This window comes from Cavia porcellus, unplaced genomic scaffold (genome assembly GCF_034190915.1).
Source record: "Cavia porcellus strain 051 isolate PalLab524CR breed Dunkin Hartley unplaced genomic scaffold, mCavPor4.1 scaffold_16, whole genome shotgun sequence".
NCBI lineage: Eukaryota > Metazoa > Chordata > Mammalia > Rodentia > Caviidae > Cavia > Cavia porcellus.
Window position 1 is genome coordinate 16,401,524 of NW_026947499.1, and position 13,950 is coordinate 16,415,473.

At 42.2% G+C, this 13,950-nt stretch overlaps 1 protein-coding gene across 9 annotated transcripts in view; it reads right to left on the bottom strand.

The window, feature by feature from the left end:
* Cit (citron rho-interacting serine/threonine kinase) overlaps positions 1-10,416 on the bottom strand; it is a 169,420-nt gene extending 159,004 nt beyond the window's left edge. For 3 of the 9 annotated variants that reach the window (XM_063225751.1, XM_063225750.1, XM_063225747.1), the window contains exons 1-3: positions 10,319-10,414; positions 9,117-9,273; positions 3,785-3,926 (exon numbers count right to left, since the gene is read on the bottom strand). In XM_063225751.1, coding sequence (XP_063081821.1) covers positions 3,785-3,926; positions 9,117-9,212 — 238 coding nt within the window. In that variant the 5' untranslated portion in view covers positions 9,213-9,273; positions 10,319-10,414. Of the gene's footprint in view, positions 1-3,784; positions 3,927-9,116; positions 9,274-10,318 lie in introns of all 9 variants that reach the window. The other 6 variants (XM_063225744.1, XM_063225743.1, XM_063225749.1 and 3 more) reach the window with 5 other exon arrangements.
* Positions 10,417-13,950: the final 3,534 nt, after the last annotated feature.

Genomic DNA, 13,950 nt, shown 5'->3' on the forward strand with positions numbered 1-13,950 from the left:
GCTGATGGACATTTCGTATGGAAGGCAAAGCTCATATTCGAAAACAGAAACTCAAAAAAGGAGGGGGGGAAAAGAAATCATACTAATGTAATCACCGAATTTCAATCATGGCCTCTTCACGGTACTCCCCAGGAAGCCTCTTCAAAAATATGAAACAGTTCCCCAGAAGAAAGATTAACTAGAAAGAAAAATCTACATTCCAGATAACCTAGCCTCTGATGATAAAATGGCCCTTGATGACTGACTGCTTTTAAGACATGAGAGGGGCAGTCTCATGGCTAATGAACGGCCTGGAGATGGCTCGTCTGGTCCTGCAATTTCCTTCCCCTCCTACTCCTTATTGGAGAATTTAAATATTCAAGAAAAACAAGGTGGGAGCTTATTCAAACAAATAAAGAACAATCAGCAAAAGGCCAAGTGCATTTTAAAGATACACAATGTATTAAATATTGTTGAGGTTTGTGATTATCATCACGGGGTATCATTTATTGTCTACAATATGCCAGGCAACATGAGAAGCCTGGCCTAGGTATTAACTAATTCATGGTCTGATTAGATATATGTTCCCCCCCTCCCCATTCTGCATATGATGAAGCTGAAAACAAAGCACGAGAAAAATCCTGAAGGTCACTAGCATAGACATGCATCAGTTTTGTTTACACATCATCTGTCGCTCCTTTGGTAACTGCACATCCCCTTTCTAGGAGGTCTTGGTAATCACATGCCCTGACCCCTTTGAAAATTCAGATGCAGCTAATTACAACGCTTCATGCCTGCAGGCAAAAGAAATAAAGCAAAGCCAACTAGAATCTTCTCTTATATCTTTTTTTTTTTTGGTCTTTTTGAGACAGGGTCTTGCTTTGCAGTTCAGGCTGGCCTTGGGCTCACTTTGTAGCCTAGGCTGGTCTCGAACTTGCAAGGATCCTCCTGCCTCAGCCTCGAAAGTGCTGGGATTATAGGTGTACCACCACACCCAGCTTCCCTAGTATCCTACAACTCCCCAATGGAATACAATCATTGGGAAGGGTGTGGTAGGCAGTCTCTAGTCTCCATTGATGCCCAATGAACCAAGTCATGTGGGATTCATATCCTCTGGGCAGCCCATGACTAGGGACTGAGATCATATGGCCTATAAAACTTAAAATATTTACCATCTCTCCCTTTAAGCAAAGGCTTGCTGAATCCCAATCTACACGGTTTCTAAATCCAATAGAACACAACTGTTATAATCTGAATGTGAAATAGCCCTCAAAGAGCCAGCTGTTAAAGGGTTAGCTCCAGCTTGGCACTGTTGAACCAAAAAAGAAGTTCCCATAGAACCTCTTAGGCTGCAGTTCCCTGACCCCTACATAGACAAGCAACCTCCCTTTAAAATGTGGGGCCTGAGCTGGGCATGGTGGTGCACGCCTGTAATCCCAGCACTTTGGGAGGCTGAGGCAGGAGGATCCTTGAGAAACCAGGCTGGGCTACAAAGTGAGTTCAAGGCCAACCTGAATTGCATAGTGACACCCTGTCTCAAAAAGAAAAAAAAATGTGGGGCCTGAGCTGGGTGTGGTGGCACACACCTGTAGTCCCAGCACTCAGGCGGCTGAGGCAAGAGGATTGTTGTGAATTTGAGACCAGCCTGGGCTGCACAGTGGAGGCGCCTGGTGGAAGGTCTTCCAGACACTGGGAATATGTCCTTGAAGAGACAGCAGGGCCCCAACTCTCTCTTTTCTTTCCCAGGTGAACAGGCTTCCTCCAACGCACCTCCAATGACATACTGCTTCGTCAGGAGCTCAGAAGATAATGGACTAAAACCTCCCAAACGATGAGCCAAAGCAAACCTGTCCACCTTTGAATTTAACTCAGTTATTTAATTACAATAGCAAAAAGTTACCTAACATAGCAGCCAAAAAGATCTTATGTCCCTTCTAGAACTAAGCTTTAAGAAAGCCCACTTAGTTAAGACAGTTATACAGGTAGTATCTCTTAGTTCATGAAAAGAAAGGTTGGTGCTAATACTGTATGGACAATATTTCACGCCTTTACCTTGTACTCTGAACACTATTATGAATATAATAATACATAATGTATTATTGTTACTCTCTTACTAGCCTGTTTGAAACTGTTTTATTATAATTTTTAATGTAATATTTTCTCTTAAAAAAAATAGGAAAAAAGCCTGTTAGGTCTTGGGAACCCTGAACTGCATGTGGGAAGTCTGGCTACCCTGCTAGAAAACCATGTAGATTAGAGGTCAACGAGCTTTACTTAAAAGAAGAGAGGGTAAGTATTTTAACTTTTATAGGCCACATGATCTCAGCCCCCAAGGACTCCGATGCAGTATGATAGCAGCGGCCATGGACAATCCATAAACAAGTGGGAATGGCTGTGTTCTGGTAGGGCTTTGTTTACAAACAGGCATCACAGGGCTGACTCCTGATGCAAGGGCCCCAGAGAAGAACCACCTACACAGCAAGAGGGCCTGAGGCTTTATGGAGGAGGGAGGAAGGGAAAGGGGGAACACAGGGAAAGAGAGAACAAGAAAGGGGAGGAGGGAAGGAAGCAGGGGGCAGGGAGAGGGAGAGGGAGAGGAAGAGGAAAGGGAGAAGGAAAGGGGAAAGGAAAGGTGGGAGAGAGGTGGGGAGAAAGGTAGGGGGAGGGTAAGGGAGGGGAGAGGAGAGGAGGGGGAAAATTCCAGGAGTCCCATCTCAGCCCAGCCTTCTGGCCAGGACACCAGACTTATAAGTGAGCTACCTTGAACATTCCAACCAAACATTCCAACCTGGAAGAACCCCAGCGATTGCAACCCTGGTTAATGTCTCATAGAATAGGCAAATACCCAGCTGAGCCCAGCCAGCTGACAAACTCCTAAGAGGTAATATAGTAGTGACTATTATTTTAAACCATTAAAGTTTAGGATGGTTGGTTACAATGCTGTAGAAGGCATTGTTTTGCCAAATTGACACCTAAGAGGTTGTGGGCCACATAGTTCTGTGCTTCTTACCCTGCTCAGGGGCTTATGCCCCTGTAGAATATGCCCCTGAGCAAAGTAAGATGTTTCGTAGCATCTCTGGCACGCCCATTAGAGGCCCGTACCACCTGCCCATGCCCCTTAGCCTGTGACAGCCAAAAATACCTCCAGACAATACCAGGAGACCCTGGAGGGCAAACTCACCACTGGTCAAAAATAACTGGCATAAAGTAAGAGTATGTAACTAAGGCACCAGCAGACAACTTCCCAACAAATAGAGGCCAAGCAAAGTCCAAAATAGTGAAGGCAGGGCTGACATGTGATTTTCATCGGTCCTAGGTACTTCTGCGTTCATCATCCCCCTTTCTACACTGTTTTTAAATCCCATTTTTTACTACATTGGTATAAAGATGAATATCATCTAGGGGGCTGGGGGTAGCTCATTGGTAGAGCATATGCTTAGGAAGGAAGAATATAAGCCAGCATCTTTTAAATATGCTGGAATTAAATGTCATGAGTCCTAAATACTGTGCCTACTGGATATTAGCCCAGAGTTAAGTATAAAGATGGGGCCAAAGGCTATCTACCAGGTTCCTGGAACCAACAATGCCTAGAACTTGACTCATTCCTGGATTTCTCAGTTTCGTGAGTCAACAAGCTGACCCTTTGAACTGAGATTCTGCCACTTGCTACCATGCAGTCTGGCAACAGTGCATCCCGAGTTTTCACTCACTCTCGCCAACTACTCCCCCACTCCACTCCGCCTTCAGGGTTCTTTCTAGTTTTCTCCATCAGGATCAAGTTCCAGCAAAACTTCCCCCAACTTACACTTCCGGACAAAGTTGCTCACGTGCTTAATCTTCATGAGAGCAGGCTGGCTGCATTCTTCAAAGAGAACAAACAGGGCATCTAATATCCCTTCTCTGGAAAGAGCAGACATCTGCTGTTGAGTCATAAAGGGTGGTTTCCCCTAAAAACAGCAAACAGCAGATGGAGACACTGTCAATAATGAAAAGCTCTGATCAATAACATCCACACAGAGTAAATTGCAAGCCACCAACTCAACTAACTGCTCACGACACACTAACAGCGCAATTTCGTGGCTACGTCAATTGACAGTGATTAAGTGATCACCTGCACCATTCCATGACTGTGAGTTTCTTTTGCCAGAGCCTGGGAACACAAACCTCAGACATGTGCCATGAAAAAGCAAAGGTCTTTGATTCTTAATGGTCTGTGGCTCATGGGAACTTTTATGCTGGGGGCCCGTTAGTTCTGACATGTTTCCATCCCTCTATGATAGGAAACCAAGACCATCACTTCTTTTTCGTGTGCACACAAGGTTTGTTAATATAATTCCAGTTTCGTTAATCCGTTCACAGTAGTACGAATGGAGTGACTTTCACAAATCTGAATTTATTCATGATCTGGAGGAACAGTTATAAATTGGCAGATTGTGTCTAGCCCACAGACATGTTTTGTTTGGCCTGCAGTGTTTAAAGTAATTTGAATTATCTGCCAATATTTAAAAATCAGATTTCAGCAAAAAAAAAAAAAGAAAAGAAAATGGAATGGCTTCTCTTGAAACACTGATGGAACTGGCATTGTTGTCCCTGCATTCCTACCGGTGACCCTGGAGCTGGCGCTGAGGGAGGCTGCACTCTTGTCAGCTGATATGTCCTGGAGTGCACTATGGCCTGACTCCCAGACTCCCACCTGGCCCATTACCACTTACTATTTAGACCCCTAAGACTTGAGTTTTCGATCCTTCATCTAAAGCAATGATTCCCATGTGCCAAGCCATGGATCATGTGGCAATCCTTCTGCAAAGACAGCAATCAACAATTCCTCCAGCTCTGAAGGCCCACACCACACCTCCCTTTCAAGACCTGCAATCCACCTCTCCTTCTCTTGAATCTGTAATATCTTAGAGAACTGATTAAACCCACAGACTGTGACAAGTGACATTGTTCTAGTTCAGGGAAAGGACCTAAGGAAGCCTGGAAGCTTCTACTTTGGTTTTTTTGAAAAAGCCAACTGCCATATATAGAGGTTTAGGCTACACCAGTGGTCAGCAAATGTGGCCCACAGGTTGTTTTCATAAATAAAGTTTTATTGAAACATAGGAATATTCATTCACTTATACACTGTCTATGGCTGCGCCTGTGCTACAATATCAAGGCTTAGTACTTGCACAAGAGGCCATATGACCAACAAAATAGAAACTACTGTTAGTTACAAAAAAACTATTAAGAAGCTTCAGCTAGACTGAGGGCCAGGGATTTAGTCAGCGGCAAAGCACCTGCCTGGGAAACACAAGGTCCTGAGTTCAATTCCCTGAACCTCTCTACCCCTGACCCCCTCAAGATGACTGAGTGAGAAAAAGACTACCTGGAGAAGACAGGCCAACTGGAGGGACACTGAGGTGCTGCAGAGAGCTAACAGCACCCAGATATTACAGTCCAGACGCAATCCCATATCACTGTGGCCCCTAAAATAACACTACTGATTTCACAAGTAGAAAAGAAAAATCACTTGATTGAAGTCATTGTTGCTTTATATTTAATGAGTGGTTTATTTCACAGCCATGGATAACATTAACAGACTGGTTTCATTTTAATCCATAAAAAACAAAAGAATTTTTTTAAAAAATCTTTAGTCCTATCCCCAACCTCCTGAATTAAAATTTTCAAATATGTTTTTATTTGGTTTTGCTTTGCTTTGCTTTGGCTTTTTGAGACAGAGTCTCACCATGTAGTTCAGGTCACCCTTGAACTCACTATGTAGCCCAGATTAACCTTGAACTCCCAGTGATCCTCCTGCCTCATCCTCCAGAGTCCTAGGATTACAAGTGTGCACCACCATACACGGTTTAGAGTATGTTTTATTAAACAAATTCCCTGGGAGAGCCACAGCTCAGTCAAGTTTGGGAAGCACTGGGTCACAGGGCCACTCCATCCATCACTTTGCCACTAACTCAGAAAATAAAATTTTTTTGTTTCATGTATGCTTCAGTGAATTTAAACCAACTAAACAACTAAACCAAAGATTTCCAAACATAACTCCAATTCCCAACAAAATTTTCAGCACCTTGCAGTGAACTAAGAAAAAAATGATCACCACACAGTATCTCTCTCATAAGACTAAAAGTATTCAAATTTTAAATTGGTCCTTTATTCTGAGATCTTGTGCTTCCTCTGTTGGTGTTTGCTATCCTTTGTCCTTTCTTCAATAAATAAAAAAGAAACTGGAAGATAATAGATTTTTCTTTATTATTTGTTTCTTACAACTTTACTTGGTAAAATTAAAAAGCTGACAAACCTACATCTGCCGAGCAATCTGTGAGGTTTTGCTGGCTCTGGAAGTCTGCCAGTCCCTGACCTATACCACACCGAGTAGGAAGAAACAAGACAATGTAAGACCCAGTGTTAGTACTTCCCTGAATGGAAAAGAAACGTGCTACCGTAAGTAAACCTCAATAAAACCGTACACCGTGGGAAAAGAATGGCATCCGTCCCTGTCATACACGGTCAATAAGTGTACGCTATTACCTGAAACAATAGTTTTCCCAGGGCCAGGAGGAGACTCACTGCCATGGTTTGGGTGTGATTTAAGGGCCAATGTGCAGGAGTCTTGGTCCCCAGTGTAGCAGTTTGATGGTGGTAAAGGTGAGGCCTAGCAGGGATGATTTGGTCTTTAATAGGGATTAATGCTTTTCTTACTCTAAAAGACATGGGCAGATGCTACTATAAAAAGAATAAAAAGAATAAACCTAAAACAGGTGTGGTGGCCTATGATTCCAGCACCCTGGAAGGCTGAAGCAGGAGAATTGCATGTTCAAGCCCAGGCTGAGCAACAAGCGACTTACCAAGACTGTGTCTCAAATTCTAAAAAAGGGGCTTTGGATGCAGCTCAGTGCAAAGGCCTTGGGTTCAGTTCCCAACTGGGGTAAAAACATGAAGAAGAAAAGGCCTGGCCCTCCCTGATCTCTTCCGTCCCATATCACTGATGTGAATAAGATCTCTTCTGCATGTGCTCCTATCAGGTGATGGCATAACTCTTTTTTTTTTTTTTTTTTTTTTTTTTTGAGATTGAGGCTCACTATGTGGTTCAGGCTGGCCTTGAGCTCACTTTGTAGCCCAGGCTGGTCTCAAACTCACAATGATCCTCTTACCCCAGTCTCCTGAATGCTGAGATTGCAGGCATGTGCCACCACACCCAGCTAAACCTCTTTTCTTTATAAAGTATCCAGTCTCACAGTTTGTTATAGCAACACAAAACAGATAAAGACACTCAGTATTACAAAGAGATGAACTGAGGATTAATTCTCTATCTTTCCTTGTATAATGGTATTTAAATGTAAGATACAGTTAATAAAAGCCAATACATCCAATGTTTGCATGAGATGCAATGAAAGTCCCACAGACCCAAGGTGGAGCCAGACATTGCTGTTTACAAGCTACATGATCTTGGGCAAGTCCCTGGCTACCTTTGTGCCCATCTCCTCATATTTAAAGTATACATAAGAACAGTTTTGTGAAGAAAAAAAAAAAAAAGAACAGTTCTGTGCCTAGCACCCTGAAACCCACAGCTGTTATATAATCAGTACATCAAAAGCCCTTAATAAATTCTTCAGTAAAAAAGTTGAAGATGTTTTAAAGAAAAATAGTAAATGAGCTTAAAAGTGACAGCATTCCAACCATCGAAGATTAAAGGCCAATCATTCACTTGTGAAAAATATCTCATGATTTAAAATGAAGGTGAAGACAGTCCCACAGAACCTAGCTTCCAGTTTATTTCCATTCTAACCCATTTACATTTTTTTTTTCAGTATTGAAGACTGAATCCAGGGCCTTGCATGGAGCTATAACCCTAGACTTTTCTATGTTTTATTTGCAGGCAGCGTCTCACTGAGTTGCCTAAGCGGGGCTCTAGCCTGCAATCCTCCTGCCTCAGTCTCCTGCATGGTGGAATTATAGGTATGCACCACTACACCTGGCTCGTGACATTAATATTTTGGAAGAAATATAAATGTTAGCAAGAACATATTACTATTCCTCATCACACAAGTATCCCATATATATACCTTCCTAAGTAAAGTTAACAGTCTTTTTTTATAACGAAGTATTAACAATAGTGACCATTTATAAAAGGCTTACCAAAAGTCAGGCAAGGTGTTAAGTACTTCAGATGGATTATTTCATTTAATCCTCACAATAACCCTGTGAATTAACTACTGCAGTTTCTGTTTTAAAGTATAGATTCAGAGAAGACAATTCATCCAAAATAATACAGCTAACAAGTATTCAAATCAAGATTCAAACCTAAATCTTTACCACTTTCTTATAGTGTTTCCCTGGCTTGTTAGTATAAAAATCAGAGATTCCAGATTTACTAGTGTTCCATATACATCAGCATCAAGAGTTAAAATGTATGATATACACATACCAACTCCCCACAAGATTAATATAACTATTATGTATTGTGTATATGTACTAATAAAAATAAAAATTTAAAAGAAACAAAAGAAATGAAAAAATAAAAGAAACAGTTGGAAATAACTTGTGACGTTAACTTTTTTTTTTTTTTTTTTTTTTTGAGACAGGATCATGCTATGTAGTCCAGGCTGGCTTTGAACTTATTATGTAGCCCAGGCTGGTTTTGAACTTATGATGATCATCCTGCCTCAGCCTCCCAAGTGTTGGGATCAAGGGCATGGGTCACCACACCTGGCTACATGACACTAAATTTTCACTTCTGAGATGAAACAAATGTTATGAGAGGGATATGAGTTACATGCCTGTGGTACTTACCAAAATTGTTTTTATAAAAAACTAAAACATAAATATCACATGAATGGAATAAGATTACAGAAGTTCTGGTTTTTAAAAAAGTGTCTGTTCATTTGTATTCCTTTAATAAAAGGCCAAAGTTTAGAGTAAAAGTGTAAAATATGAGAAATGATAAGATCTCTCCAGGATAAAATGCACTCACTATCTAACGTCCACTTACTGCCTACTTTTTCCAGTGCAATCAGAACATATAAAACATTAAGTAGAATTTCTCCTAGAATATTAGCCTCAGTCCTATAATAAAAGCCAAGGTAAACAATACAACAAGGAGGTGTCAAGGAAAGCCTTATTGGTAGGCCGCTTGTTACCTGGAAGAAGAGATTCAGCCTGGAGGCCCGGTTGGCAATGGGCTCAATAGTACCAGCATCCAGTGGATTCCGTGCTCCATATTTAAACTTCAACATCTCAGGTGCTGAATGGTGCTAGTTAAACTTCAGGTGCTATTGAAACTGCAACCCACAGGTGCTGAGTGGATAAGAAAAAAGGTCAAGTGTGTAGGAACACTAAGCAGGAAGTGTTTGACATACTTTGATCTCCTCCAAGATGTCAGGGACAGGGAGATAAAAATCAATCACTACCCATTTTAGGAACTTAAGCCTGCACGTGGAAGTGAAAGCCCAGGTTTTACTCCCTCTAACAGGAAGTGATACATTTCCCCGACATAATCTCTTACAATTTCGTTCATTACCTGCCTTCACCCAAGAATGTGAGCTCCACAAGTAATTTTTGTGCCTATGGAGTGGGCACACGCATAGGCTGGCTTGTAGCAATCATGAATAAATACTTATTGCATGAATGACTGGAATAAGCAAACTACATATACTGGTTGATATCAGATGATAAATTTTAAAAAGCAATCAGTAAGGTAAGAGCAATTGGGGTGGAGCAGAGGAGTGGCGCAAGTTTTAACAGTGTATTCAGTAAATCTCACTACGTAGCATCTGAACCAAGATCCGAAGGGGTGGCCCGCAGGCCTTGCTGCTATCTGGGGAAAGGAAGGTACGGTATCTCTGGCAGAAGGAACAGCGAAGGCAACGGTCCTGAGACTGGCCCTGACCTCTCCGACAACAGTAGGGAAGCCGTACGGACTGGAGCAGAGTGAACGAGGCACTTAGAAAAAGGTGCTGCGGTGAGCACCAAGAGTGTGCAGACACCAGAACACTGAGTTTAAGTAATCTGTTGCGGTCACACAATGAGGGCGGACAGACTATCTTAGTGAGAACAATGCAGATGATGCTAACAGTAGAGAGAGAGGAACATGCACACGACTCTTCCACTTAAGAGATGCTCTCCTGCCCCAGGAACTCCCGCCAGAACCTTGGGATCCCATGCAGGGTGGGCGCGTGCACAGCCAGCCCGGGGAGACCCTCCTGGCCGCCGTAGTCCCGGAGGTGGGATCCCCACCGCCCTCCCGCCGCCTGAGGAAAAGCCAGGATCGGTGTGGGTGGAGGCGGCCCCAGGCCTGACAGAGGCAGGGGGGTAAAAACATGAATGCAAAAATCTCACTTACCCTCAGCAGACCCTTCAAGACTCTAGTCTGCTCCGCCCAGCGCCTCCCGCCGGCGCGTTTGAACTGGGGGAATGGCGTGGGCGGGGCTCAGCCGCGCCTGGGCCAGTCAGCGTGCCCGATCCTATGACAGACAGCAGTGTATCAGCCAAGCTCCGCCCAAGTCCTTAAAGGGATGAAGGAAGTGAAGAGAAGAGCCAATCAAATTGTTCCTTCCTGTGTCTTGCAACCAATAGGAAAAGGGGGATGGCAAACCCGGCAGGGCAAATCTTGGAAGTTTGAATTTGGCGGTTACGCATGATGCGTGGGTAAGGACTAGTCTGTTTGTGTAGGATCCCTTGGGGAAGTCGCTAGGCGTTGTCCTCTTATGTCCACCTGCAAGGAAGAAGACCGCTCATCCTGGACTTCTTTTTGCCGCATAGATGGCTAAAGTGGAAGTATTTGTTACTTTGGGAAACTAGTTGATTCTCTGCTCCAACTGAGGTAGAAAATGTGTTGAGCTTGAATTCAGCCTGCCCTCAGTCCTGCATCTCTGTTGACTGCCCTGCAACAAGTTAGTGAAGGTTATTGTGACTATCTGAAAGGACATTTTAAAATAAAAAGGCTGGGGATTTAACTCAGCTGCATAAGCGCCTGCCTGGCAAGTGCAAGGTCGTGAGTTCCATCCCCAGTACCAAAATAAATAGATCAATTAATTAATTAAATAAAAACCAGATAGCTAAGCAAAAAGAAATCCAAATGGCCCACAAATGTATAAAATGTGCCCAGCTTCACTCATAATCAGGAAAAATTTAAAACACTAGGGGAAAAAAATCTGATAGTGTTTGCAAAGATGTGGATCTACTCACCGTCATACATAACTGATGGCAGCATAAATAATCTCTTTGAAAAGGAGTTTGGCACCATTTGCTAACACTGAAGAATTATGTATTCTATGACTATCCTTGGGAGTAGTTTCTTTATCTTAGAGAAACTCCTAATTATGTACACTGTGAGATGTGTACAAGAATACACAATATAAAATAGTGTTGTACAACATTGGCAAATTAAAAAAAAAACTGGAAGCTACCCAAATGTCCAACAGCATTAGGAAAAATAAATTTTTTATATTGCAATGTTTTCTACAGCAATGAAAAAGAATAAATTCCAGCTAACCACAATGACATAATGAGTCTCAAAACAATGCCAAGGAAAGGAGCAAGACAAGAAAATATGATTCTATTAATATAAATTTCAAAAGCAAACGAAACAGCCACATTGTTCAGGGAGTGATGTACATACATGTGACAAAGTCATAAAACAAAAGTCAGGTAGTAGAATCCCTGGGATGGGGCACGAGGCTTTTTAGGGTAGCAAGGATGCTGCTATGATCTATTTCCTAACCTGAGTGATTATTATTATTATTATTATTATTATTATGCAGGCCTTGAGCTCATTTTGTAGCCCAGGCTGGCCTCGGACATGCAACAATACTCCTGCCTCAGCCTCCTGAGTGCTGGGATTACAGGTATGCACCACCACACCCGGCTGATAGTAAAACCCTTTAAAGAAGGGGCTATTGGGCTGGGAGTTTAGCTCAGTGGCTGCTTGGCAAATGTGAGGGATTGAGTTCAATCCCCAGTACCAAAAAAGAAGGAGATAGTCCTTTCCACACTCTTCCAATCTCTACATTGAATAGAACTTGAGATGTGTTATCACACACATACATCAGCACAAAATCAAAGATGCAGACTTAATACATGATTTTTCTCAAATATAACTTGATTTTTGTTCCCGGGAATATAATGATAGCTATTATTTATCAAGGCCCTCCCCTTTTTATCAAGTACTTTACTTCATTTCACCTTTACCACAGGCCTAGGGAGCAGGAACTGTAACTTCTAACTTTCGAAAACCAAACTGTAAAGAGATGGAGTAATAACCTTCATCCTGCAGTTTAGATGCTTGGAATGGGTTTGGAACTCCCGGACCAATTCCAAACTCCTTTCCTCTATACACAACCTACTCTCAGAAGGCATGAAAAATTCTCCCACTCTTTACCTTAATCATGTTGCAAAGGGTGACCCAGTCCAGAAAAAAAATGAGAAATGTTTCTAAAGATATGAAGAACCTAACTAAGGATTAGGAGTGGCAAGGTAAGCAGAGGTACAAAGCAGATTGTAGCGGGTTGAAGCCAGCTGTTGATATGAAAAATTTTTTAAAGTCTCAGGAAAGCTGTGAATGTCAACACAAGTCAATGCTTCTGCTGATTTTTCTCATCCAGCCAGACATGTGTTTCCAGGTATCACAAGTAGAAACCTTTACCAGAATCTTGGGACTTGCTCATTCTAAGTTAGAATGTGAATAGCACCATTTTGCACTGTCCTACTCCAGCCTAGATGGTCCACTAATTTCCCATTAGAACAATTATCAGCCTTTGCAAATCCTTTGTGAAACAAGATAGAGACTAAGCAACAGATAAAATAAAGAAATAAACATAAAAACCACCAATTTTCTTTCAGGCGTAGAATTGTACAGAAGGTTTATGGGGAAAGAGGATAAGAAGGAACCAAAAGTGGTTGTACCAATACTAAAGGGATCAGATGCTGTTGAACAGAATAAACTGTTGTTAAAACTCTACTAATAAGAAATCCGGTGGCTTGTGCTTGTTCTTACACAGTATGAGTCAGTTATTTGCTAAACCTGAGTTCAGGACGATTATTGTCATGGGGATTCTGAAGAATAAATTATAGCTGAGTACTAATGAAGGATGTTATGACATCCCTGCATTTCCTCATTCATTTATTCCATGAATATTTACTGTGGCAAGCACTGTGGCTCTTCAAGTGGAAAAGACACCCTTCTTTTCTCTTCTTGATGAGGATGGTGAGGAAATGGAACCGTAAGCAAACAATGGCGGTAAACTCAAGTAATTTCCTGTGGCGGTGAAGGGTAAGGAGGGCTGTGACAATGAAAAAGGAGGGCAAATACCCCACCTAAAAGGTGAAAAAAAGTAAATGTGATTGTCCTCAGAGCATTCAGCTAGGAGAGGGCACAAGCAGGGATACACCAAGGCACTTAAAAAGATAAGAGGAACATTGCAAGAGTCAAATTAGTTTTAGTGGAACATTAAGTATGGAAGAGTTGGGGCTGGGGATTTTAGCTCAGCGGCATAAGTACCTGCCTTGCAAGCAGGCAGTTGTAAGTTCGATCCCCAGTACCAATTAAAAAAAAAATGGAAGAGTTAACTGGACAGGGTGGTATACCCCTATAATCAGCATTCAGGAGGCTGAGGCAAGAGGATCTCTGCTAGTTTAAGGCCAGCCTGGGCTACAAAGGTTAGCCCAAACTACTGGTGGAACCCTGTCTCAAAAAGACAAAAAAAAGGAGGAGTTGATCCCATTCTAGATAGAAAGAGGCAGTGCTATTCCAGTTGTGTTGGGAAGTGCACTGATTTGAATAGGGCCTTCAAATTTCATGTGTGGGTGTGTAATCTCTAAATTCTTGTGTTGGTGGTATTTGGAAGTAGGGCCTTTAAGGAGTGATTAGCATTAAATGACATCATTTATGGTTTTATAGGAAAAGGAAGAGAGACCTGAGCTGCCACACTTGCTCTGTCGTACCATGAGTCACCCCTGTCATATAATGATGCAATA